Below are 26,913 nucleotides of genomic sequence, written 5' to 3' on the forward strand. Positions count from 1 at the left end.
TTGTGTTTACAAGCTTATGTGATTGGATAGAGTTTACTCAAGGTATTCTTCTCTCATGAACAAGATCTGCTCTTAATGATTTTACTTGGAAAACTTTCAAATGCATAGCTACTCTTGCTTAGAAAGATTGTGTTCCTCCTAATAAGGACACCTGTATCAGTATTTAACTTTTTAAAATTTAAAAAAAAATTTCCTCATTAAGTAGTCTGTGGTAAATGCTGAATTTTCCCACCCTAATCCCAGCTCAGGGAACAATGGTCATCTCCTTTCTTCTCTACAGTTGTGTTCCTCAGGACATTTGGGAACATTTATAAACAATGTTGGGCGTTCAGATTCCATAGGCAAGGGAACTGGTATAGTTCAATGAAAATGAAAAACAACAATATTTTCTTTTGATCACAGATGTTAATGATTGTGAGACTGGACTGGCAACGTGCAAGTATACAGCATATTGTAAAAACAAAATCATAACTGAGGTCTGCAGTTGTGTGGTAAAATATCCTTTCTTCAAGTGGGTGGCTCGTTTGGTGGATATAGATCATCCAGATTGTTATGGTAAGAACCTCCCAATATTCTTTTTCTTCATGCAAAAGGATGGAGAGGTAGTTGGGAGATCTTCTGAGAGCTACCAATGTCAGGCCATGGTGGGAGAGGAGAGCTCTGTCCTAACCAACATGTCCATTTCCTTTATCCTTGTTGCCCAAGGAGACATTGTCTAAGCCCATGACATAAATAACCATCTCTGTATAGAGGCCTTACAGTTTATGTCTCCTACACAGGTTTCTTTCCTAATCTTCCAAAAAATATATTTAATTTTTTTTTCTGAACTTGTCTACTTATTTGTCTCTCACTCACCTTAAATTCAATTCCTACATCTGTCTGTCTGTCTGTCTGTCTATGTCCCAAACCCCATGAGTTCATGCCGTTAGCTCTGATGCCAGCGCAACACCAAGGCTTGTCTCAGCCTCCCCTGTCTCCTTATCTGTAATTTCTTTCTCCAACAATGAGAAGCCTGGCTCTTACTACTGACAATCATATATTTATTTATTTGTTCATCCTCATAAAATTCCATGTTTTGAGTTAAATGGATTGGATTTAAGGCTGCTTCATCCCCTCCCTAGCTGGCTTTCAGTAAATGATTTAACTTCTATATGCCTTTTCTGTAAGTGGGAGTAACACTAAGATGTATGATCTTAGTTTATGTTGCTGCGTAACAAGTTGCCCCCAAAATTTAGTGACTTAACCAACACATATTTATTGTTTCAATGTTTGTGTGGATCCAGGAATGACTTAGCTGGGTCCTTTGTTTTGAGGTCTAGCACAGCTGCCATCAAGGTTTTTTTCCAGATTGTAGTTTCATCCAGCGGCTTGTCTGGGACAAGATCTGACTCCAAGCTCACTCACAGGGTTGCTGGAAAGATTCAGTTCCGTAAGAGCCCTTGGACTGAGCCCTTAAGAGCTCTTCATATTCAGTGGCTGGTGGGAGGCAGTCTTCATTTCCTAGATGCATGGGCCTCTGTCGCTTGCTTTATTACAGCAAAGACTGGAAACAGCCAGAGTGTGAATAAGACAAACGTCATGGTCTTTTATAACCTAATCACACAAGTGACATCCTATCACTTTTCCTGTGTACTGTTCATTAGTAATGAGTCACTGGGTCCTGTTAACAGTCAGTGGGTGGAGATTACACAAGAATATGAATCCCAAGAGGCAGGGATAACTTGAGGCCATTTCAGAATCCAGCTCATTGGGTTGAATATTGTGCTGCCCTAATTGATGTCCACCTGGACCTGTGAATGTGATCTTATTTGTAAATAGGGTCTTTGCAGATGTAATCAAGTCAAGATGAGGATATATTAGATTAGAGTGAACCCTAAATCCCATATAAGTGTTGTTCTTATAAAAGAGTGAGATTTGGAAAAAGAGACACATGCACAGAGGGAAGATGGTCACGTGTAGACAGAGACTGGAGTTAGGCTGCCACAACCCCAGGAATGTCAAAGATTGCTGGCAGCCACCAGAAGCTAGAAGAAGCAAGGCAAGAACCTTCCTTAGAGCATGCAGTGGGAATATGGTCCTGGTGGCACTTTGATTGTGGACTTTTAGCCTCCAGAACTGTGACAGTAGATTTATATTGCTTTAAGCCACCCAGTTTGTGGCACTATGTTATGGCATCCCTAGCAACCTAGTACACCTTACCTATTCTTTATGATCATTAATGCATGTTAAATACTTAGCAGTCCTAGGTACCTAGGAAGGCTCTATAAAAATTAGCTCTTATGCTACATAAGCCTGTTGTAGAACCTTCTGCATTCCCTTAAAGGAGATAGTGTAGATGTACTGTGTTGACAACTGCTTCTACGTTATTAACTCTGTTAACTCTGACTCCTCCAGGAAGCCTTGCACACAACCCTGATGTGGTGGAGTCTTCTGCTGTGTGTCCCCATGTCATCTTGTTCTATTTATTAAGGGCATCACTTGAAATCACTTAATTATTTCACTGTAATTATTTGCTTAATGCCTTTCCTTCCAGACTGCAAACTCCACAGGAGGACACCCTTGATCTCTTTTACTAACCTCTACCGGTGTGGTTTAGCATCGTGTCTGGTTTTGAGTAGATGCTCAATAAATACTGATGACTGAAGTATTAAACTGGAAGCCACATTCTAATTCCCTTTTATAATTCTACTTTACAATACATTTTAGATTTCTTAGAGGGAAATTGGGGTGGGCTGCAGAAGCACCGGAGAAAGACTCAACTTGAGGCTAACTGGAAGAAGTGATGTGAGCAAGGGTGGGTTTTCTCCCATATCCCATTTCATGGCTACTTTTTACCCCCAGAGAACAGTGAAAGAAAACAGTCAACAGTGAATGCTCAGGTAAGTGGGGTGAAGCCTGGGTTTGAGAAGCAGCTGGTCCATCTTATCACATCACTCTCTTGTTCTAACACTAGCAGGTTCCCTATGGTATTTAGGATGGAGTAGTTCTCATTCCAGGGTGATTTTATCCTTTACCACAAGGGATATCTGACAATGTCTGGGGATGCTTTTGCTTGTCACAACTTTAGGGGTACGAGGAGGGTGTGCTACTGGTATCTAGTGAATAGAGACCAAGGACACAGCTCAACATTGTACAATGCCCAGGACAGCCTCCCACAACCAAGAATTGACTGGTCTCAGATGTCAGCAGAAAGTAAGAAACTCTGGAAAGAGTGACAATGCCTCCACTGTCACTTAAAGACTTGCATCAGTGTCTAGAACCTCATGTGCACCATACCTACTAGCACCTTAATCAATATTGCCTTCTGGGCTCACCCCTACCACATTTATGCATATTCCTGCTTTCTGAAGTTTCCGTGAAAGTCTGCCTAATTAGCTTTATTTCTTTGACAGGATAATCTGAGGAAGAATGAAAGCAGAAAGGACTTTGCAAGAAAGTCTACCCAACCACCCCAGACAGGTAAATTTGCTTCTCCAGGAAATGGTAGAAATTTTGTGTCTGGTACTGGTTAAGAGGTGCTGAGTAGACTCCTGTGACCTCCATAAAGAGATCTGGATCCTGGCATGGGCAGGGCCTATGAATGACAAAATCTTTGGGCTCCCAGAATCACAGTCTTCCATGCTCACATTATATGAGTAGGGCTCTGCTTTCAAAGATATAAATTCAAGGGACAAGAGAATAAACCAGCTCTCTTCCCCATTCCAACTGCCCTTAGTATGGTGAAATTTGCTTAAGAACATATCCACCATCCTACCATGGCTGGTAGAAAGGAAATCACTTTGGGTTACTTTCCTACTCTACTCTCACACATACAGGACAACACAGAATACTTCATCTTTGGTCAACGAAATATACATGGATTGTTTCTTCCACCCTAAACAAGCAATTCTCCAGCAGATACCAGCTGGGTGTCTTGTCATTCAGTTCTGACATTATCTACCTGGAGACAGCTACAGATCCCACAGTTTGAAAATTTAGTCCCACAAGAGCGTTTTCAGTTCAGAGGCCAATTGCAAGTCCCAGGTTGTAACCTGTACTTCTGACCAACTGGCTATAAATCCGAGTCCCATATGCGCCTTCCTTGGGTTTGATTAATTTGCTCACTGACCTCATGGAAGCACTTTACTTATATTTATGCATTTATTATAAAAGATATTACAAAAGACAAAGATGACCAGCCAGATGGAAGAGATGCAGAGAACAAGGGATGGGAGAAGGGGGTGTGGAAGTTCCAAGCCCTCTTTAGGCATGTCACATGCCAGGAAATGGGGTGTGCTCCCCAAATCCATGTCCACTTGTAACCTATGAATGTGATCTTATTGGAAATAGTCTTTGCAGATGTAATCAAGTCAAGATGAGGTCATATGATATTAGGGTGGACCCTAAATCCTATATAACTGGTGTTCTTATAAAAAGGAGGGAACTTAGGAAACAGGGACACACAGAGAGGGAAGATGGCCATGTGTAGACAGACATTGGACTTAGGCTGGCACAACCCCAGGAAGGCCAAACATTTCTGGCAGCCACCAGAAGCTAGAAGAAGCAAGGCAAGATTCCTCCTTAGCACCTTCCTTAGAGGAAACATGGTCCTGCTGACACCTGGACTATGGACTTTTACCCTCCAGAGCTGTGAGACAGTAAATTTATGTTGCTTTAAGCCACCAATTTGTGGAGCTATGTTACGGCAGCCCTAGCAAACTAGTACACCTCACCTACACTTTATGATTATTAATGCATGTAAAATACTTAGCAGGCCCAGGTACCTAGGAAGTCTCGGTAAATATTAGCTCTTATGCTACATAAGCCTGTTGTAGAGCCTTCTGCATTCCCTTAGATGACATAGTGTAGATGTAATGTGTCAACAACTGCTTCTGTATTATTAATGATATTGATGAGTGGTCCAAGATCCATCACTGTGTGGTCCACATTCTGTCTGCACCAATGTCCCGGGCTCCTACAGCTGTAGCTACACTGTGGGCTTTCATCCCCATCCAGAAGGCTTCCAGAAATACGGCAATTTCAGCTATAAAAATAATAATCTCCTTGTATGTCTTGGTGATGGAATTGGTGTCTTGATTTGGTTGCAGAAATTCTCACTCTACCCAACGCCTGGATCCTTCTCTTACTTCCACCTCATCCACATTTTCTTTTTATTTTTATTCATTAATGAACTCATTCAATAAATTATTTTTGGAGCAGTGATCAATTGATTAATTAATTAAACATGTCCCTTGCACTAGGTACTGAGGATTCTTCAGCTCTGGATATGATGGCATGATTCTCATCCTCATGGAGCTTATAGTCTAGGAAAGGATCCAGGAGGCTCCTTCACACACAATTATGTAATATTTAACAATCACTAGGATGAGTGCAATGGCTGAAAATGTATACTGTGCTTTGGAGTGGCCAATGGAATATTGAATTTGCTCCATGCAAAGGGCATTTAAGTGGAAACTTGAAGGAGGAGTAGGAATTCTCTAGATGAAGAGAGGGTATCACAGTGTTCTGGGTTATAGCATGTGCAAAGGCCCTGAGGCTCACGCAAAGTGAGTACAAGAGGAAGTGGCATTAGATGTGTGTGATGAGGTGGAGAGAGGTCAGAGTCTGTAGGGCCTTGTGTGTGTGCCATGTGAAGAATTTTGGAGTCTTTTTTTCCCCAAGAACAATGGGGAACCACAAAAGGTTTAAAATTTTTAAATGATGCATTATGGGATACATTAAAAATATATGTTATTAATACTTATAGGGAAGCAATGAGGTATAACAATAAAATGAATATACCTGAGGCCTTTCCCAACATAAGAAAGAGAATATCGTCAATGCCATTGTGTCTTTTGCATGTTCCTTCCCACTCTGTCTCCTCCTCTGAGGGACCCACCTGGAATTTTGGGTTCATTATTCTCCTACTTTTAAAAAATATTCCCTCCTGGGTATGTATCCCTAAACAATATATCTGCTTAGTTTTGCTTGCTTTGGAGCTTTGCAAAAATGGTATCACACTATATATGGTCTTCTCTGATCTGCTGTTTTCACTCAATATTGCACTCTGTAGAATCCCTCATGTAGGCACAGCTGTAGTTTGTTTATCTTCACCATTTTGTGCTACGGCCATGGGCCATTGTTAAGCCGGAGAGGGGGAACAAAATCTGACTTGCTTTTTTATCCTGCCTTGCTGTGGTTGATGTTTGGTTTGGTTGCTTTTGTTTTCTTCCCAGGACTTCCCTTCAAGTGTAAGAAAGATGTGATACCCAATAATAAACAGGTCCAGCAATGCCAAGGGGGAGGAGCAGTGAAACCTGAATATGTAAGTGTTTTTGAAGGTTCCTAGTTCTTGAGGTTTTCCTAGAAGCCACTTAGGTAGGATATTGTGTTTGCAGTTTTAACAAAGGAAAAAATAACAGTGGCTTAAAGCAGATAGAAGTTTATTTCTCTCTTCTGTAATAGCCTGAGTGTAAGGTGTGCAGTGCTGATAATGACATCTCTATAAGGCTCCCACATTGTGGCCCAAGGTGGCTGCTCCAGCTCCTGCCATCACATTGGCATTCCAGGTGTTGGGAAGGGGAGAAGGGGAAGTGAAAGGTACAGTCCTTTCCTTTAAGTGCATGACCCAGCATCACTTCTGTTTACACCTGATTAGCCAAAAATTAGTCACATGGTCACATATAGCTGCAAGGGAACCTGGGAAGGAAGGATATTTGCTTACCTAAAACTTGAGGAAGAAGAAGGGGAGACTGTATTGGAGTCTCCCCACCAGGGAAAGTGTTGTTGCTGCATCTGAGTGATATGGGACGGGTGATGCTCAGCCAGCCTGGCAGTGAGGAATACAGACCTCTGAGCTAATGAAGTCATTATGATGAGTAAAGATTCTATAATCTCTCCAGAAATTGGCGCTACTATTCTAAACGTGAGCTTGTAAATTAGCTTTGGAACTACCACACACCTTGGACCACTGTTTTTATTTTTAAATTGTAAAATACACATAACATAAAATTCACCATTTTACATATTTTAAAGTGCACAATTCAGTGGCATTTAGACCCTCCACAATGTTGTGCAACCGTCACCACTCTCTGGTTCCAGAACATTTTCATCCCCCCAGGAGGAAACCCCATCCCCATTAAGCACTCACTCCCCATCCTTCCCTTCTCCCAGCCCACAGCAAACACTAACCAGCTTTCTGTCTTCATGAATTCATCTATCCTGGACATTTCCTATACATGGAATCATACAATATTAGTTCCTTTGTGTCTGGCATCTTTCACTGAGAACGATGTTTTCAAGCTTCATTCACGCCATAGCGTGTATCAGAAATCCTTCCTTTTTCAGGGCTGAGTAATATTTCATTCAAACCACTGTTGGCTTACACACTTCCCCATCTTTTTGTCCCACTAAATAGTTTTGCTAATTGTTTATGTTTCCTTCTTTTATTCATGGAAGAGAAAAGGTGATATGATTATAATTTTGATCAAAGGATAGTTTTATTTTCCTGGGAATTCTAGATACTTGGGGATTCAGGACTATGATGGGCTGGTGGCTCAATTTGTAGATTATGTGCTTGGAGGAATGGATGGGTCAGTGCTCACAAGTGCTGTTTCTTTGGGGCACAGGTCTCCTTTTGTGCACTGATAAATGCCACCTTCAGCGTTCTGGACAATACGTGTGAAAAGAAAACCTATGTGGTTTCTCTAAAGGTAAAAATGAAGTCTTTGTAATTGTGTTTTGAGTTTCAAACATTCGGGCACATTTGGGATGTGGAAAGTCCTCTTTATAATTAATGGGTTGTGAGTGAACACTTAACCTATAGTTGTAATGTTTTAAAAATTAATGTGCAGTAAAATTATTATTATTTGGGAGGGGTACAGTTCTATGAATTTTATCACCGGAATAGATTTGTGGAACTACCACCACAATCAGAATACAGAGCAGTTTCATTTCCTCCAAAAATTCTGTTTGGCTTTCTCTTTATAGTCAGATACCCCCTTCACCCCTAACCTCTATACATCTCTGTCCCTGCAGTTTGTCTTTTCAAGAGCGTTATATAAATGGCATCACAGAGTATATGGCCATTTGAGACTGACTTCTTTCACTCAGCACAGTGCATTTGAGACTTAAGGATGTTGCGTTTATCAATAGTTCCATTCCTTCTTCTTCTACTTTTTCTAAATTTTTACCATTAGTGACATTTAGTGTATTCATAGTATTGTGCAAACCATCACCACCCTCCATCTCCAGAACTTTCTCATCTTCCCAACTGACGCTCTGTCCCCAGGAAACACTCACTCCCACCCCTTCCCCAGCCCCTGGCGCCCACCATCCTACTTCCTGTCTCTGTGGCTCTGACGACTCTCGGGACCTCCTGTGAGTGGAATCACACAGGATTTGTCCTTCTGTGTCTGGCTTATGTCACGGAGCATCATGTCCTCAGGGTTCATCCATATTGTAGCGTGGATCAATGCCTCATTCCTTGCTTCACTGGTTTTTTATTGCTGAAGTAATATCACATTTTATGAATGCACCTTGGTTTGTTTATCCACTCATCTTGGAAGGACATTTGAGTCATTTCCAGCTTTTGGTGGTTATCAACAGAGCTGCTATAAACTCTCCTGTGCAGTGTTTTAGTATGTGTGAATGTGAATTTTCATCTCTCCATGGTAAATACCTAGGGGCAGCTCAGTCATTACAGTTGCAGATGTGAAAACTCAGTTTTTCTTAAGCCTTTAAGTTGAACTTAGGGATGTTGTTGTTTTACTTATAAATCTGGTTGTTTTTGTATGAAAACAAGAATAACACATTTACTTGTAATTTTACCAATTTAAAATTAATTTAACATATTTATTTGTTAAATGTACACTCTATTATATTAATAGAGTTTTCAGATTACATTTTCATGAATAGTTGACCTTGTTTACACACTTAATTAAATTTTCTCAAATGTTTTATACAATCTTTACAAATATCCTAATTTCCCCCCAATTTCAAGTACCTAATGAGGAAGATTTCCAAATCTAACAGGCAAAGTCACTAGAGCCCTTGACTGACCCATAAATCCAATTGATCAAACCTATTAATATATTAATAATAATTCAGATTCTCTTAAACGTTCAATACAGTTTATAAACAGCCATGTTGTCTCAAATTCTTCATTTTAAAATCACAAGTCTGATTGCTTTTTGCAGTAAAACCATGTGGTTAACTGGTGAGCTTCTCCAATGTGCCAAATTGTTCTAAACCCTTTAAATAACTGATGTTTCCAGATTACACAAAAGATTTCAAAACCTTTTAAATTTAACACAAAAGTATTACCACGAAGGATATTTAATTTGCTAAATTTTTTTTTTACTTTCCTGAAGATATGAAATAATCTTTCCAACTAAGAAGAATGGATTCAACATTTCAGAGGGTGGTTTTGATGAAATTTCATGAGCTATAGAATTGAGGACCATGTTTTTCTAAGATGCTTCTAGTTGAGATTTTTCTGCTATGTCAGGAAGACACGGTTTGGAGTGAAGACCAAAGGGAAATTGAAAGGACCATCCACTCAGGCTCCTCTTCCTGATTCACAATTCTCCACTGGAAATACAAACTGGTGTTGCCTTTATGGAATGCAGTAAGTTAGCACCTACAACAACATAAATTGCACAGACCCTTGCACCCAGCAGTTTCCCTTCCAGGAATTAATTCTTCCAGAAATCTGTACATTCTTTTTTTTTTTTTTTTTTTTTTTTTTTTGTTGAGACAGAGTCTCACTTTGTTGCCCAGGCTAGAGTGAGTGCCGTGGCGTCAGCTTAGCTCACAGCAACCTCAGACTCCTCGGCTTAAGCGATCCTACTGCCTCAGCCTCCCGAGTAGCTGGGACTACAGGCATGCGCCACTATGCCCGGCTAATTTTTTCTATATAGATTTTTAGTTGTCCATATAATGTCTTTCTATTTTTAGTAGAGACGGGATCTCGCTCAGGCTGGTCTCGAACTCCTGACCTTGAGCAATCCACCCGCCTCGGCCTCCCAGAGTGCTAGGATTACAGGCGTGAGCCACCGCGCCTGGCCTGTACATTCTTAATAAGTGTGTATTATTTTTATTTCAATATGCCAGAAGATAAATACCATAAATATAATTTTAAAAAATTAGGATTCGGCCGGGCGCGGTGGCTCACGCCTGTAATCCTAGCACTCTGGGAGGCCGAGGTGGGCGGATCGTTTGAGCTCAGGAGTTCGAGACCAGCCTGAGCAAGAGCGAGACCCCATCTCTACTAAAAATAGAAAGAAATTATATGGACAGCTAAAAATATATATAGAAAAAATTAGCCGGGCATGGTGGCTCATGCCTGTAGTCCCAGCTACTCGGGAGGCTGAGACAGAAGGATCGCTTGAGCTCAGGAGTTTGAGGTTGCTGTGAGCTAGGCTGACGCCACGGCACTCACTCTAGCCTGGGCAACAGAGTGAGACTCTGTCTCAAAAAAAAAAAAATTAGGATTGTTCTTTCTAAACCAAACGAGATAATACATACATGTTACTTTATAATTTCCTTGACTTAACAATAGCCCATGGACCTTTTTTTTGCCTGCTAATATGTATAGGTATACTGCAACATTCCTCCCAACAGCTGCATATGATCCCATGATTTGATTGCTTCATCTTCATTTATTTAATTGATCTAGTGGGCATTTAGGCATTCCACAAACCGTCTCAACATGAACATCATTGCACAAGATTCTTGCACAAATTTTAAGTATTTCTGGAAACGCCTGAGTGGATGGTCCTTTCTTTCTTTCTTTTTTTTTTTTTTTAATAAGAAATAACGGTGATATAGGATAGTCCTTTCACTTTGTCTTTGGTCTCGACTCCCAACGTTCACTTCCGAAAGAGAGAAAGGAAGGCTGATATTTCATTAGTGTGAGTGTGTATGTGTGTGAGAGAGACAGAGAGAGAGAGAGAGAGAGGGAGAGGGGGGAGAACACTAACAAACATATCTTTCCTTGCAGAGTACGGCTAAGAGCCTTGCCCCTGTGCTTGAACGAATATCTACATCTTCCAAATTCGCCAAGGAAAAGACGTCTGCCCTGGGCACGGTCGTCCTGGAGAGTGTGGAAAGCACCACACTGGCAGCTCTTCTGGACCCCTCGGCGAACATCAGTCAGACTATTCGGACGGAAAACCTGGGTAGGATAAACCACTCATGACAAGGTTTGATTTCGAGGAGTGACTCTGGCAAAGGGATTTTCCGGGACTCTCCCACTCACCTTTTCCCCAGCTGTTTCAAAACCCTGACCTCCCAGCAAAGCAAGTCTAATCATAATAACATTTCCCGTTTCTTGAGTGCTTGGCAAGGGCCAGGCACTGGGATAAGAGCCTGTCATTAATTTATTCAGCCAATATTTGTGCTGGATTAAGGTACAAAGTGGTTATTTGCTGTGTTCAAATATTTCCAGCTCCCCCTGCTGGGAACGTGGTAGGACTGCACTTCCTGGCTCTCTGGGATTAGCTGGGATTTTGTGACTAGTTCTGGCCAATGGACTGGGGAAGAGAATAATTGCCGGTGTGAGACATTCCAGAACCTTCTTTCCCTCTGACATAGTGACTGGCAGTGTTTCAGGTCACAGCTGCTCCAACTGCCTGGGTCCCAGAGTAAGGAAAATACAGAGCATGGCCCCCAGTCAATCCATGGCAAACACAAAGCATTAAGGAGCAATACCTCCTTGTTATTTTCTAATCTACTAAAACTGGGGCTTGTTTGTTACTGCGGCATGACTAATCCTTTCCTGACTGATGCATGCTTGATGGGTGGCCACTTGGGAATACTGGGTGCTGTGGATCTTTTACAGCAACAACCCACTCCTGGTAGTAGGTCCTGTATCAGTCACATAAACCTAAGAAATTCCATCCTAATGGATGCCCAGGAGATCAAGAGGTAGAGTTCGAGTATTTGGTGGACTCCCACTAGTAGTGAACACAAATGGCCTCACAATTTTTTGGTTTTGTGACAGAGTCTCATTCTGTCACCCAGGCTAGAATGCAGTGGTGTCATCATAGCTCACTGAAGCCTCCAACTCCTGGGCTCAAGAGATTCTCCTGCCTCAGCCTCCTGAGTAGCTGGGACTACAGGTGCTCACCACCACACACAGCTAACATTTCTTTTTTTTCTTTCTTTTTTTTTTTTGTAGAGACTGGGTCTCACTCTTGCTCAGGTGGTCTTGAACTACTGAGCTCAAGCAATCCTCCTGCCTTGGCCTCCCAGAGTGCTAGGATTATAGGAATAAGCCACCGCGCCCAGCCATAAATCTTATATTTTATTGAGTTGAGTCAGACAATAAACAAACAAACATATGATATACCAGATAGTGATAGTGCTCTTGAGGAAAATACAGCAGACCAGGGAAGTTGGAGGGGGTCAGAAATTAGGGGGACAGTTGCCATTTTATAGAGTGTGAACACTCTTTCTGGGTGACCTCATACAAAATCTCCCTTTCTCTTTTCAGATATTGAGAGCAAAGTTATCAATGAAGAGTGTGATGAAGAGAATATAACCTTGAACTTCAAAGCCAAAGGGGATGAGATGAAGATTGGGTGCTCCACCATTAAAGAATCCGCATCCACAGGTAATAGAATGCAGGTTAGGGCCCATTCCCTCAGCAAATATTTACCTTCTAGATGCCAGGACCAGCGCCAGGTGGTTCAGAATCAATAAGAGCGGAGGCAGAAGTGGTCCATGTCCTCAGAGAGTTTTCCAACTGCTAAGAATTTCCACCCACAAATTCAAATTTAATTTTAAATGTAGCCAACATTTCTCCAGGTAATAGCACCTTAGGATTTTTTTTAATGGTTTTAGTTCCAATCTGGAAGTCCATTGGTATTTCAACCCTCAGAGCAGCCCAGTGAGGTGCGTGGGATATTAAAGTGTGTCTTCCTATGTGTGCATGCCTGTGTGTGTGTGTACGTGTGTGTGTGTGTGTGTGTGTTGAATCATTTATACTAACTATTTACCAATGATTCCCCTTTTTTCTTCATTGTGGGAAATCTGCAGGGACCGCCGGAGTGGCTTTTGTCTCCTTTGTGGGCATGGAGTCTGTTTTAGATGAACGTTTCTTCCATGACCTCCAGACCCCCTTGGCCAACTCCAAGACAAAACTGAAGATCAATTCTCGTGTTGTTGGGGGCATCATGACTGGGGGGAAGAAAGAGAACTTCTCAGACCCAGTCGTCTACACTCTGGAGAACATCCAGGTTTGTGAAATTCTCTACTGAGACCCCTGTCGACCTATCGAGAACTCCCTGACTCTCCGTGGTCTCAGCTCTCGTTGGGACACCCATAAGGCAGCAGCTTCCGTCATTCCCGGCACCTCCAGCCAATTCCCAAAATCCAGCTCCAGAGGGATGAGCTCTCCTGTTTCCCTGCGGGGCTCTTCCATTCAGCAACCGGCAGGATATTTAGGGTGGGTGAAGTCACATCCGTGCAGGAACCTTTATGGGTAGTTTGTTTACACGAACTATGTTCAAGTCAGTGGTGGAAACATGTCTGGCCTCTAAGACATTTCATTTCATCACTGCATTTTGAAATATCAGCATTCTCCTCCATTCCCTACAGAGCATACCTTATATGTTCTTGCCTCTAATACTCTTGAGGTTGGCCAAATCAACTTCATTTTGGGGGGATTCTCAGGTGACCAGGGCCTTTGTTTTTCAGCCAAAGCAGGAGTTAGAGAGTCCCATTTGTGTTTCCTGGAGCACAAATGTGAAGGGCGGGAGATGGACAACCTCTGGCTGTGTGGTCCAGGAAGCTTCCGAGACACATACTGTGTGCAGGTGCAATCGGATGGTGAATCTTGCCGTCATCATGGCTTCCGGAGAGCTCACGGTCAGTACGGATGGTCTGTTCTCTGGTTCCCTGAGTACCCGGCGCCAAATCCAACGGGGAAATATTGACTAAACATCAGTTGCGTGTCCCCCGAGGTGTCGGGTGTTGTGGGAGGGAGTCCTAGGGACTGAAGGGGTGTGTGCCACGCCTTTGCCCCGGCAGAATTCGCAGACCTATGGGGAAGCCATGATGCTCAAGTATAAAATGAGAAACAAGGACCCAAAACAGGTGTGGGCACCACAGCAATCACAGATCTTATTTAACGAGCACTTGCAGTGTGCTGGGCTCTGTATTTTAAGGGAAGTGTTTTTGGACCCATTTCACAGGATGGGAGACTGAGGTTCTTTAGCCTGCCCAGTCATGAAGCTAGGAATGGGTGGAGGTGGTGTTTGAACCCAGGGAAGTCTGGCTCCAGAGGTCTCTTCCCACCAAGCCATACAAATGGAGCAAGAGCTTGTGCTGTAGGAATTCAGAGATGTTTCAGGGAGAGCTGATGGTAGGTCAGGGAGGACACGGGATATGAAGCGAGCCTGGGTGAATGAGTAGATTTGGTAGAGAGGAAAGACATCCTCAGGGTGCTGTGGAGAGTATCTTTGCCTGTCATGCTTTACTGGAGGCTCGATTCCCTGCCAGGATGTCTTAAATGCTGCTTAGAGGACCATGTGGCTTAGCATTGAATATAAGATCCAGAGAAAGACTGATCTACTTTCAAATCCCATCTCTAGCCCTTCCTAGCTGTGTTTTCTTGGACACATCACTCAACCTCTCTGAGCTGAGCCCAGCTGTCTCAACTCAAAAATGAGAATAAGAAAAAAAAATAATGATGACGCCTAACGCTTATATAGTCCTTAGTATGTTTCGGGCACATTTGTACTTTTAAGTATGTTTGTTTAATCCTCCTAAAACAACCCTCTAAAGCAGTTACTATGAGCATTCCCATTTTAACAGATGAGGAAACTGAGGCACAGACCAGTTGAGTGTCTTATCCAGACTCATACAGCTAGAAACTGGCAGAACTGTAGCCTGTTTTCTTAACCACTTTGTTGACAATACTATGAAATGAGGTCATGAGGTGGTGCCTGGCATATCTTTAACACAGAGGAAGCACTCAAATAAATTTAACATTAATTTTAAAATGAATTATGAATGAATGGCATAGGGGAAGGGCTGAACACGTCATGTTCCATGCCCAGAAGTTGAAGCATTCCTGAATGTTTGAGTGTCAGTCAGGATTCAGTGCAGGAAGCAGAAAGCACTCCAGGTATTTCAACCAGAAAGAGATTTAATCCAGGGAACTGGGTGCTCATAAATCGCTGGAAGGTGATGAAGGAGTTGAAGTCAGGGAGCTGCCACTTGGATTTTGCCTTCAAGGTGACAACCCCACCTGCAGCTGTAATCCAGTGGTCAGATATTGCTACTGTCATGTCCCTGCCCTACCCCATAAAATTGGGAACTGAACAGTTGGGATATGAAATTTAGCCACAGCTGATTCCTGTCTGAAGAAAGCTGGTACTGGCTTCCATTCTGCCTTCCAAATCTTTCACAGTGCATCTCTTTGGAGAACCTCAATTACACCCATGAACTTATTCCCAAAGGATTCTGGGAGATGTAGTTTGTGGACATCCAGCCCCAGGAATACACAGAGCAGAGCATAGGACACAGCTGGGAATGTGTGGATTGCAATGCATTGCAAAAGATGATGATGGACCTAGCTCGCTCTGAGTGTCCAAGGAAAAAAACGCTCTGTGTCCTTTCTGCTCAAGCCAGGGATCTGGATAATTTTTTTTTTTTTTTCCTGCCTGGGGAGGATTTGGATCCCATTCTGAGGCCAACAGCGGAATTTCTTCCCGACAGATGGAGTTCTCCTTGTATGTCATCAGCCACGTGGGCATGATCATCTCCCTGGTGTGCCTCATCTTGGCCATTGCCACCTTCCTGCTGTGTCGCTCCATTCAAAATCGTAACACCTACCTCCACCTGAACCTCTGCATTTGCCTCTTCTTGGCCGAGATTCTCTTCCTCATTGGTATAGACAAGACCAACAACCAGGTGCACATCCCTTGGGCTGTGTCCCCATCATCTCCCCATCTGCCTCAGCTCGTCCCTACTCAACTCCCTTGATGCTTGTTCCGACCTCAGGGCCTTTGCACGTGCTGTGCCCTCTGCCTGTAACACTCTTCCCCCAGGTCCTCAGTTTAAAATCACTTTCCTGATCATGTTATGGAGTTGTAGTCGTCCTCCTGGTTACTTTCTAAACAGTGGCTGTCACCCCTGGGGGATTTTGTCCCTCCAGAGGCAATGTCTGGAGACATTTTTGGTAGTCATGACCTGGGGGAAGGTGCCACTGGCACCTAGTGGGTAGAGGTCAGGGATGATGCTAAACGTCCTATAATGCACAGGACAGTGTCCCACGACAGAGGGTGATACAGCAACAGTGTTACAAGCGTCAATAACAAGCAGCTGAGAATCTACTCCATTCTATCACTGTGTCTTGTCCCCCCCGCAGCACTTATGTGAAGCCATATTCATTATTCATTGATTTATTTCCTTATTTCTACCTCCTGCACTCGACTGTGAGCCCCACGAAGGCAAGAACATTGGCCAGTTCACGCCCTATAACCTTACCAGACACACAGGCTCTCAGGTTTCCCAAAAGGAGCACTATTCACATTTGGGGGGAGACGGTCATTCTTTGTGCAGAACTACCCCTCTCCCTGTGGGATGCTCAGCTGCTCTGGTGTCTTGAAAACCAAATGCTGGTGGGGACCCTCAGCCCGCAATCCTTTGGCTAGAGGTGGGCAAAGGTTTTCTGTAAAGAGCTAGACAGTAAATATTTTCAACTTTGCAGACCACACAGTGTCATGACGACTCAATGCTGCTGCTGGAGCGTGAAAGCAGCTGTAGGTCACACACACACACACACACACACACGCACGGGTGTGGCACTGTGCCAATAAAACTTTATTTACAAAACAGGCAGCCAGCCCCTGGGCTGCAGTTTGCTGAACCCCCACATCTTCAAACACTCCCTAAAGTTGGGTGATCAACTATCAGTTTTCCCAAAACTCTTCCAGGCTAGCACTGAAAATCACATGTCCTGGGAAACCTCAGTTCCAGACAGACCAGGACCATGGGTCCCCCTTCCAGGATCCGGCGCCGCCCCTGGTTAGGAACCACCGTGTGCCCATACATGTCTGTGAGACGGGTGAATGGGCCAGGGTTGGGAAACTCCAGTCAAAGCAGTCCCTCCCCTGCCCGCTTCTCCTCCGTCTGCTCTCGGGGCGGGGGTTCCTGACGTGCCTCTCCTCCCCAGATGGGCTGCGCCATCATCGCGGGTGCTCTGCACTACCTGTTCCTTGCCTGCTTCTTTTGGATGCTGGTGGAGGCTGTGATGCTTTTCCTGATGGTCAGGAACCTGAAGGTGGTGAATTACTTCAGCTCTCACAATGTCAAGTTGCTGTACCTCTGTGCCTTTAGCTACGGACTCCCGGCACTGCTGGTGGTTGTCTCCGCCAGTGTGCAGCCAAAGGGCTACGGGATGGATGACCGGTGAGTGACATCTCTTTCTCCCCGAAGACCCTGCTGCCAGGGTTCCGGATCATTATTACTGAAGAACAGGAAGAGTAATAACAGTAGCAGTTGTGGCTACCATTTATTGAGCTTTTACTTTCTGTGCTGTTGATCCCAGGGCTATCATGTACAGCAGCACAGGTTGTGCACTGTACAAATCCAGAAGTCACTACTATAATACTTGAGGCTCACATTCCAGGGAGAGAACATCTGCTTGGCCTAACTTCATTATTTTCCTTCTCTCATCTGTGTGTGTGTGTGTGTGTGTGTGTGTGTGAATGGGGAAGGGAGAAGAATACTTCTGCTAAAGGAATATTAAGATGCTGTTATTGAACTTGGAAAAATGGTTGCTGTATGGTAAAAGCAGCAAGTACGCACCAGCAACATGATAGAAAGAGGCAACCCAGTCTTCTTTCCTTCCTTCCTTCCTTCTAGGAAACGAGTACACAAGCCTTGTCCATGCCAGGCTTTGCCCTGGATGCTGGGCACACGGGGATAAACATTCAAGGTCCACATTCTTACGTAGCTCCTGGTCTAGCAGGGAAGCCAGTCTGCAAGTCCACAGACAGTTGTGTGAGATGATACTTACGATAGTGATAGCTGCCATTTGAAAAGAAGGCCGTGAGTTCTGCTAGAGAGTGGCCAGGGGTAGACATGGGATATTTTAGCTAAGGGCAGTCAGGAGTGGCTTCTCAGAGGAGGTGAGATTGGAATGACAATGTGTACCAGCAGGAAGTTTCGCATGGGGGGAAAAGGTATCACAAAGGTTATGAATTGAGGATGAACTCAAGATCGGGCACCAGGGGAACATTTCAGGAACGTTTTCCCAGGGAAAGTCTGAGAGAGGGAGAGCTGTGGTCCACAGGAAACCGAAACGCAACCTGAACCATCAGGAGAACCGTCTGAGTCTCACCCCGCAATGTGCTCCTCAATTCGTGCTGTTGCTGGGGCGTGAATAAGTGTAGGGTCAGGACTCTGAGACCAGCGCTGACTCCTCCTGTTTCTCTCCATAGCTGCTGGCTGGATACGAAGACGGGGTTCATCTGGAGTTTCCTGGGGCCAGTTTGTGTAATCATAACGGTAAGCAAATTGCTTGGCGAAATGTGTCCTGGAGCAGGAGTAAGGGGTCCCGAGGGATCAGGAACCGCCAGAGAAGTGCACAGCTGAGGTCACTTACCGCCTCAAACGTTCTCCTTCTGATCCTTGGTTCTGGGGATTTCCAAGTTAGAGAGTGATTTCTTTGACTTGTGATTTGTTTTTTTCATGCTGAAATGCAAATGCTTCTGAGAGGGACACCAATCTTATCCGTCGCACTTGTTCTTTGTGCTGCAGTGAGAATGGGTCTATCAGTCCCTCCTAGATGTAGATGTTGAAGGAAAGAAGAGATAAAAAGAAATTAAAGGCAATTATAAGAGAGAACAGTGGGGTGACAGAGGGAATGGTGGACAAAGGCAAAGGGAAGTCTGGGGAGGTTGAACACCATCTCTTTGCCTCCCTGCCTCCAATCCAGCCTCTACTGTCCCGCCAGATGATGTTTCTTCTGACTCTCATTCATGGTGGCTCCTTTCCTTGTGTCACTGGTAATTTTTAATTATGAGCTCATGTTTGACTGATCTAGGTCTTGGGAATACTCCAGAGAGGTTTTTCTCTGATGTCCATCAGATTTTGCCCTAACAAGGTGCCACACACTGCATCTTAGAACAACAGAAATTTATTGTTTCAAGGTTCTGGAGGCTCAAAGTCTGAAATCAAGGTATGGGCGGGACCACACTCCCCCTCAGGGCACTAGGGAGGGATGTGTTTCAACTTCTAGTAGCCTCAGGCCTTCCTTGGCTGTAGCTGGTGGTGTTCTACCTGTGTCTGTCTGCACATCATCTTCCCTGTGTGTGTGTCTGTCTGTGTCTAAATTTTTCTGTTATGACCTCATCTTAACTTGATTACGTCTGTAACGACTCTATCTCCAAATAAGGCCACATTCAGAGATCCTGGAGTTAGGGCTTCAACATATCTTTTTCAGGGACACAATTCAACCTGTAACAGGGCACTACCAACCTGAAACAATGTTAAATAAATTTCTCACTGCAGAGTTTCCCAAACTATGAAGGTAACATAAATTTCAACTCCCAACCCATGGGAGGCCAGAGCTATGGTTTCTTCCTGTCCCCTGCCGTCTCCTCCTCCTCTTCCTCCCCTCTCTCCCCACCTCTCTCCCCCTGTCCTCTTCTTTCTTTTCTCTCTCTCTTTCTCTCTCTCTCTCTTTTTGTTGAGCCAGGGTATCACTTTGTTACCTTTTCTCTTTTTTTGTTCACCAACATCCAACCTTTTCTGGACAGAAAATTTACCTCATTTTCCAAGATATTTTTTGTGCATTCATTCAATGAGGATGTGGTTCTTGCTACATTTTGTGGACTCCCCACCTTCCATGGAACCAAGGGCTTGCCCCTGTCTTCATGAATGACCCTTAAATCCCTAACACTTTAGAGTCTTGATTTTAGGAAACACACTTCGGACAGCTCCAGTATTCTGCCTTCATAATTACTCTTTCATTGTTGGTCTCTGTGGATTTCTTTTATTTTTGTACAAGCTCTTCTACTGAGCTTGCACAAAGGTTTTACAGAGGGTTTTACAGAATGATATTCCTAAAACCCCAAATCGATCCTGACACTATTCTGCAAGAACCTCTTCTGTGGTTTCTCTGTTGCTCTCAGGACAATGCCCATCCTCTAAGCCTGACACCTAAGGTCCTCCCTGACCTGGCCCTGCCCAGCTTCCTGAGTGTCTCTTTCTTCCCCAACCCTGCAAGTTCAGCCCTCCGGCCGTACCACTGTCTCCTTCCTTGGAACGCCAAGTCCCCCGCTGCAGTCCTTCCCCACAGAGGTGCTGGGGGGGTTCAAGCCACCCATGTGCGATGCTTAGTACAATGTCTGGCCTCGACCAGAGTGCAATAATATTAGGACTGAGCAACAATGGGAAAGATATTGATACTGATACTGATAATGACATGTTTATCTTGCCCATTCTGAAATCTTCACGGACATTGAGCTCTCCTGGAAGTTTTACTCACTTGGAGAAAACAGTCTCCCTGGAGCAATTGTTCTCAGCTGGGACAGTTTTGCCCCTCAGAGGAACTTGGCAAAGGATGGAGATATTTGTTGTTGTCACGAGGAAGAGGGTGGGTGCTGCCGGTATCTAGTGGGTAGAGGCCAGCGACGCTGCTCAATGTCGTGCAATACCCGGAACAGCACCCCCCGCCCCCTGCCACGAGCACACACCAAGAATGATGGGACCGCACATGTCAGCACTGCCAAGGTGGAGAAACCCTGCCCTGGGAGCGTGTGTGTCCCAGGCTCCGGTGGTTTTGAGGGAGAGCCTGAGAAGTTAACAACTCTCCACTCAAGCTCACAGTCTGTGTCCTAACTCATCAGATGCATCCTGTGGAAATAAACAAAGACCACTCAGCTGAGAACAAGTAAAGGCTATTTACTCAGCGACTGCGAGGGCACAGCAGTAAGGGAGTCAGACACTGTCATTTGCGTTTGTCTTAGACTCAAAGGCGGGCAGAGGAGTGGGATGTCTTTACAGTGGAAAAGAGAGAGGGCTTCAGGCTTGCCCTGATCAAAGCTGTTGGCACCGGGCAGCGGCAGGTCGCTAACTAGACGCGGGCTGTCCTACGTGATGGGTTAGGAGTGCATATTGGCTTCCCCCTTTGGGTCTTAAGTTGGAAGCAGGGATAAAAATTAGGAACGTTATCAGTTATTAAGCAAGACCTGGTTGTCCAGGGATGATTGCCACCGGGGTCAATGTTTGGCTTGCTGGGTTGGACTGTGGGTCAGGGTTCTCTTTGTATAGACGGTCTCGCCATTGTGCATTTGTATATTCAGTCTCTCGAACTTTTCTGCTTGACTTTGTAGGTCAACTTCGTCCTCCTGACTTGGACGTTATGCATCCTGAGGCAGAAGCTTTCCAGTGTCAATGCCGAAGTCTCGACGCTAAAAGACACCAGGTGCAGCCCCCTTTGCTTTCCTTTCCTTTCCTTTCCTTTCCTTTCCTTTTCCAGCTTCCACGCCTTCTTCCCACAAAAGTTCTCTGTGCATCTTTTGTATGCTGGATCCTGTGCCCAACACAGAGGTGATGAGGCCTACTTAGAACAGCACAGGGTCTAGATCAGGAGGCTCCAACCCCAGTGCTGCTCCCTAATAGCTGTGTGACCTTAGGCAAGTTACATAACCACTCTGAACCTCGGTTTCCTCATCTGTAGAATGAGGATATTAACACTGCTTACTATATGTGGCTTACAAAGCATTTAGCAGAGTTACTAGGCACAGTGAGTATTGCATATATTACAACTATTCATAAATTTCCCGGCCAGACACTCTGGGAAGCTGAGGTGGGAGGACTGCTTGAGATCAGGAGTTTGAGACCAGCCTGAGCAAGACGAGACTTGTCTCGACAAAAAATAGAAAAATTAGTTGGGTGTGGTGGCGCATACCTATAGTCCCATCTACTTTGGAAGCTGAAGCAGGAGGATCACTTGAGCCCAGGAGTTTGAGGTTGCTGTGAGCTATGATAATGCCACTGCACTCTAGCCCAGGAGACAGAGCAAGACTCTGTCTCAAAAAATGAAAATAAAAACAAATAATTAATGAATTAAAATTTCTAATTCTTCTGTATGCATACTTATATGTGCATATTTATAAGGTACAGAATCATACTATTATTCATCATTTTTATCTTAATAACATCATTCATATTTGATCACTTAATTAGAAATTATTCTACAATAATTTTTTTGCATAGCATTTCAGTGTAAGGATGAAGCTCATTGTACTTAAGTCATCTCTTATTCATAGACACTTAAGTTACTTCTGTTTTGTGTTTTTTTCTATTATACATGATACTGCCTTAAATACCCTTGTAGGTAAATCCTTCTACATTGTGGTTATTTGATTACAACACAATATGCAAAACTGCCTGAATAAAGCATACGTTGGATTGGAATGGTTTTAGTGGATATGTCTTCTGAATGGGTTTCCAGTAAATTTGTTTCCAATTATGAGAGTGCTGCAGCATCGGCAACAGTGGAGTTTATTGTTGTTTTTGGTTTTGTTTACTGATCCAATGGGTGAAATATACTATCTCATTATTTCCTTTTCTTTTCTTTTTTTTTCTTTTTTTTATTCCTTAGCACTGACTTGCCTTGAAACTATCTCATTATTTTAGTTACATATATATCATTTTATATTAGAGATATGAGACTTTTGCATATTATTATGTGTCACTTGAATTTCTTAACTTTCTTACTCACCTACCATTCATTTAAGAAAGTACTATGACCACTGTATAGGTTTTATTGTCAGTAACCTGAGGATCTTCTTTGCTTCTTTTTTTTTTTTAATTGAGACAGGGTCTCACTCTGTCACCCAGGCTGGAGTGCAGTGGTGTCATCACAGCTCACTGCAGCCTCCAACTCCTGGGCTCAAGCCATCCTCCTGCCTCAGCCTCCCAAGTAGATGGGACTACAGGTGCGCTCTGTGCCTGGCTAATTTTTCTATTTTTTCTTGAGATGGGGTCTTGGTATGCTGCTCTGGCAGGGCTGGAACTCCTGGCCTGAAGCAATCCTCCCACCTGGGTCTCCCAGAGTGCTGGGATCACAGGCGTGAGCCACCGTGCCCAGCCTGCTGCTTTTTTTGTCAGTGTCTGACCCCATATCCATTTTAAATATTTTTGTAAAGTTAGTGCAAAAGTTAAGAAACTGAAACAAAGTTAATACATACAAATGGCAAAAATTTAAACAGTTCATTTCACATAAGATGAAATTTACCATTTTAACCACTTTCAAGGGTATTAGTGGCTTTTAGTGCATTCACAATGCTGTGCAACCACCACTGCTATCTAGTTCCAGAATATTTCAGTCATCCCCAAAGGAAGCTCTGCGTCCATTAACATTTCTTTACTTCCTGGTATACTCCCAGGTCTCCTGATCTGCCCCAACCTGCAGCAACCATTATCACTCAAAGTGTGCTTCCTTCCAGAACATTTTATGGCTACACATCCACCTAATGTTGCATAAACGATAGGGTACTGTACATGTTGCTCTGCACTTTGCTTTTTCCAAATAGCATAGAGCTTGTTTCATATCGATACTTGTGGCCCATAACAGCTAACAAAAATGCTTACTTTGGGCCAGATACTGTTCTAAGCACCTTAAGGGTCTTGCTGTCTCATCCTCTAATCTGGAGAACAAGTTGATCATACAGGTATTGTATTATTATCCCTATGTCAAAGTGAGAAAATTGAGGCACAGTGAGGTTAAATAACTTCCTGAGGCCACATAGTTAGTGAATAGACCAGCGAGACTTAGAATGCAGGCAGTCTGACCCAGAGCCTGTCCTCCTACCTGCTATAGCATATTGTCACTCTCATATTATTTTTAAAAATGTCTTTATCATCTGCTTTCAATCTCCATAAATTTGCCTATTGTGGAAATTTTATATGATTGAAATCATACAATATGTGGTCTTTTGTGTCTGGTTTCTTTTACTCCACATTAAGTTTGCAAGATTCACCCATATTGTGTCATATATCATTGTATCACTCCTTTATATGGCTGTATAATATTCCATTGAACGGATATACTGCCTTTGTGTCTCCATTCATCCGTTGATAGGTATTTGGGCTGTTTCCACTTGAGGGAGGGAGGGATGAGGAACAAATGCTTAATAGGTATGGGGTTTCTCTTGGGGTCAGTGACGATGTTGTGGAACTAGATAGTGGCGATGGTTGTTGAACACTGGGAATGTACTCGATGCCACTGAATTGCACACTTTACACGGCTAAAATGGTGAGTTTCATGTTAGGTGAATTTCCCATCAATACAAAGAAAGGCTTCATTGTGTTTTATTCTATGGCTTTACCATTTATTTGATGTGCCCCAAATTTCTGGACATGTGGATCCTCCTGTCTTTTCATGACCACAAGCAAAAGTTCATTAAATACACGTGTCCGAGCAGCTCTGTGCCTGTGTGTGTCTGCAGCCCGCCTGCGTTTTCATTCCTGTAGCATTCACTTCCCCTGCATCTTGACTCGCAGACTCCACTCCACATTTGTCCCCACCCAGGTGGCAGGTCACACGGTGGCAGCCTCAGAGGGCTCCTAGCAGCGTGGCCCACAAGGACGACGGCCACCTCCTAGAACCATAACGCTCTGCAAATCTTCTCCCCCAGGTTACTGACCTTCAAGGCCTTCGCCCAGCTCTTCGTCCTGGGCTGCAGCTGGGTGTTGGGCCTTTTCCAGATTGGACCCATAGCCGGTGTCATGGCCTACCTGTTCACCATCGTCAACAGCCTGCAGGGAGCCTTCATCTTCCTCATTCACTGTCTGCTCAGCCGCCAGGTGTGTGGCCACTGCCTTCCCTGTCTCCCCGCCGCAAGCCCTCCACCCAACATGCCTGTACCAGCACTGTTTCGCTTCATCTGCAAACGATTTGTCTCCGTCTCCAGGTACGTGAGGAGTACAGGAGGTGGGTCACCAGGAAGCCCAGGCCCAGCTCCCAGTCGCAGTCCTCGGTGATCTTGCTGTCCTCTGTGCCATCCACGTCCAAGACGGTGAGGGACCGCGTGCTTCCCGCAGGCACGGGGAGGGAGGTGGGCTCGCTGCTTAGCGAGGCTCCGTGCTGCCAGGTGTCGAGCACCCGCTGGGAGCTGAGTGTGCCCACCTTAGTTAGTTCATGCATTAAAGTGAGGGTGGAGCACTGTGGGTTTGGAAGCCGGGCTTCCCTTACAATCTGTGTGACCCAAAAAAGGATAAAATCGTGACTCATACAGATATCAAATGAGCACATTAAGGATTTTATTCTACTCATTAATCAGTGAAGGAACCAGACAGGTAGATGTTAATAATTGGCTCAAAAGAGAATGCAAAAAACAGGTGTGTGTGTCTGTGTGCACAAACACATATACATACCCATATATATGCATACGTGCACACACATATACACTCAGCTCTCCATATCCAGGGGTTCTACATCCATGAATTCAACCAACTGGGGATCGAAAACATTTGGAAAAAATACTGCGTATGCACAGGCTGTTTTTCTTGTCATCATTCTTTAAGCAGTGCAGTTAACAACTATTGACACAGCATTTCCATGATATTAGGTATTAGAAGTAACGATTTAAGTATACAGAAGGGTATGTGTTAGTTATATCCAAATATTATGCCATTTTATGTCAGAGACTTGAGCATCTGCAGACTTTGGAATATCTTCCGTGGATGTAGGGATGGTTGTGTGTGGCTTTCTAGCTTCTAGAATAGGAGCCATTGAGGGTGAAGCGACCGGGAATGGTTTTTGGATTTGCCAACAGTGTCTGCCACCCTAGAGACAAGCACTTCTAACATTTCAATGTTTATCTTTCTAGTCTTTGTTGTTACATTTATCTCTGTGTATTTTTAAGACCCAGACCCCGGAAGGTATGACCCTTGGAATCACATTGGTATTAACTGCTGCTGACTCTGAAAAAACTCTCTTTTCTCTCTCACAGGGTTAAAGTCCTTTCTTGCTTTCAAATATGCTATGGAGCCACCGTTAGGACAACACGTGCCTACTCAGAAGTCTCTTCGCAGCTTAACCTGCAAATGAAGAATCCCGTCAGCCCCAGAACTCGCTGGGCAATTTAGAGCTTGGATGTACGGGGCCGTCTTCCCACGGTTTTACGCAGTGGTGAGAAACAAGAGTTTCTGCTCCAAAGAACCATTTTGTCTTCTGTGTTCTGCAACTCTGTAATTTCCAGAGATTTTGGAAATAACAGATCCCAATTCAACAGCATGACTAATAACATCTCTCTACTGTTTTGTTTTCTCCTGCATTCCTTGGTGCAAGGTTTCGAGCATGTTTTGCAGCACCTATCAGCGCCTGACACAGGGCAGCTCTCAATAAATCAGTTGTCGTCTTTGTGATTGAGTTACCCCAGGACAAAGATTCTTCCTGCTTTTAAAGAAATGGCCAGTGGAACTGTAGTGAGAGCCCCAAAGAACTGATACAGCACATAGATACATAGGCTACTTTGACACAAACTTTTCCACAGTGGTGGTTCCTGTGCCTCATGCCTGCCAAGGTCCATAATGGTTTGGATGCAGACAGCAACAGTAGACAGGGTGGACAGAGACAGAGGATCAATAACAATGATAGCGAATTTTAAGTGAGTGTTTACCCTGCCAGTCACCTTCCAGGTCCTCTCTCATGGACCCCTCCCAACACTTCAAGAAGCAGACACTGTTCTCAGCTCTGTTTTACAAGATGAAGAAACTGAGGGTCAGAGTGGTTGCAGGGCTTCCCCGAGATTACACGACAGCTAAGGGGTAGAGCCCAGCATCTCGCTATGTTACGCTGCCAGTCTAGCATATTTCATGACGGTCTCCTATACAGCTTGAATTTTTGTCATCTTGCTCCTTTGAGTAACAGCATGTTTGCTAAACCCGCTAGTCATGAGGGCC

General features: G+C 44.1%; 2 protein-coding genes across 2 annotated transcripts in view; one reads left to right on the forward strand and one right to left on the reverse strand.

The window, feature by feature from the left end:
- Positions 1-402: 402 nt before the first annotated feature.
- LOC138397512 (adhesion G protein-coupled receptor E1-like) lies at positions 403-26,343 on the forward strand. The gene is made up of 17 exons (XM_069491622.1): positions 403-414; positions 513-555; positions 2,842-2,879; positions 3,393-3,459; positions 6,216-6,304; positions 7,608-7,691; positions 10,982-11,159; positions 12,476-12,595; positions 13,021-13,220; positions 13,681-13,851; positions 15,706-15,900; positions 17,165-17,400; positions 18,435-18,501; positions 21,333-21,424; positions 24,645-24,813; positions 24,921-25,025; positions 25,962-26,343. The coding sequence occupies exons 1-17, from the start codon at positions 403-405 to the stop codon at positions 25,965-25,967; spliced, it is 1,872 nt and encodes a 623-aa protein (XP_069347723.1). The 3' UTR covers positions 25,968-26,343.
- The window catches only part of LOC138397516 (putative adhesion G protein-coupled receptor E4P), a 33,416-nt gene continuing 32,528 nt past the window's right edge, over positions 26,026-26,913 (reverse strand). The window contains exon 16 of the mRNA XM_069491636.1: positions 26,026-26,049. Coding sequence (XP_069347737.1) covers positions 26,026-26,049 — 24 coding nt within the window. The remainder of the gene's footprint in view (positions 26,050-26,913) is intronic.

The sequence above is a fragment of the Eulemur rufifrons genome, chromosome 2 (assembly GCF_041146395.1).
Source record: "Eulemur rufifrons isolate Redbay chromosome 2, OSU_ERuf_1, whole genome shotgun sequence".
NCBI classification, from domain to species: Eukaryota; Metazoa; Chordata; class Mammalia; order Primates; family Lemuridae; genus Eulemur; species Eulemur rufifrons.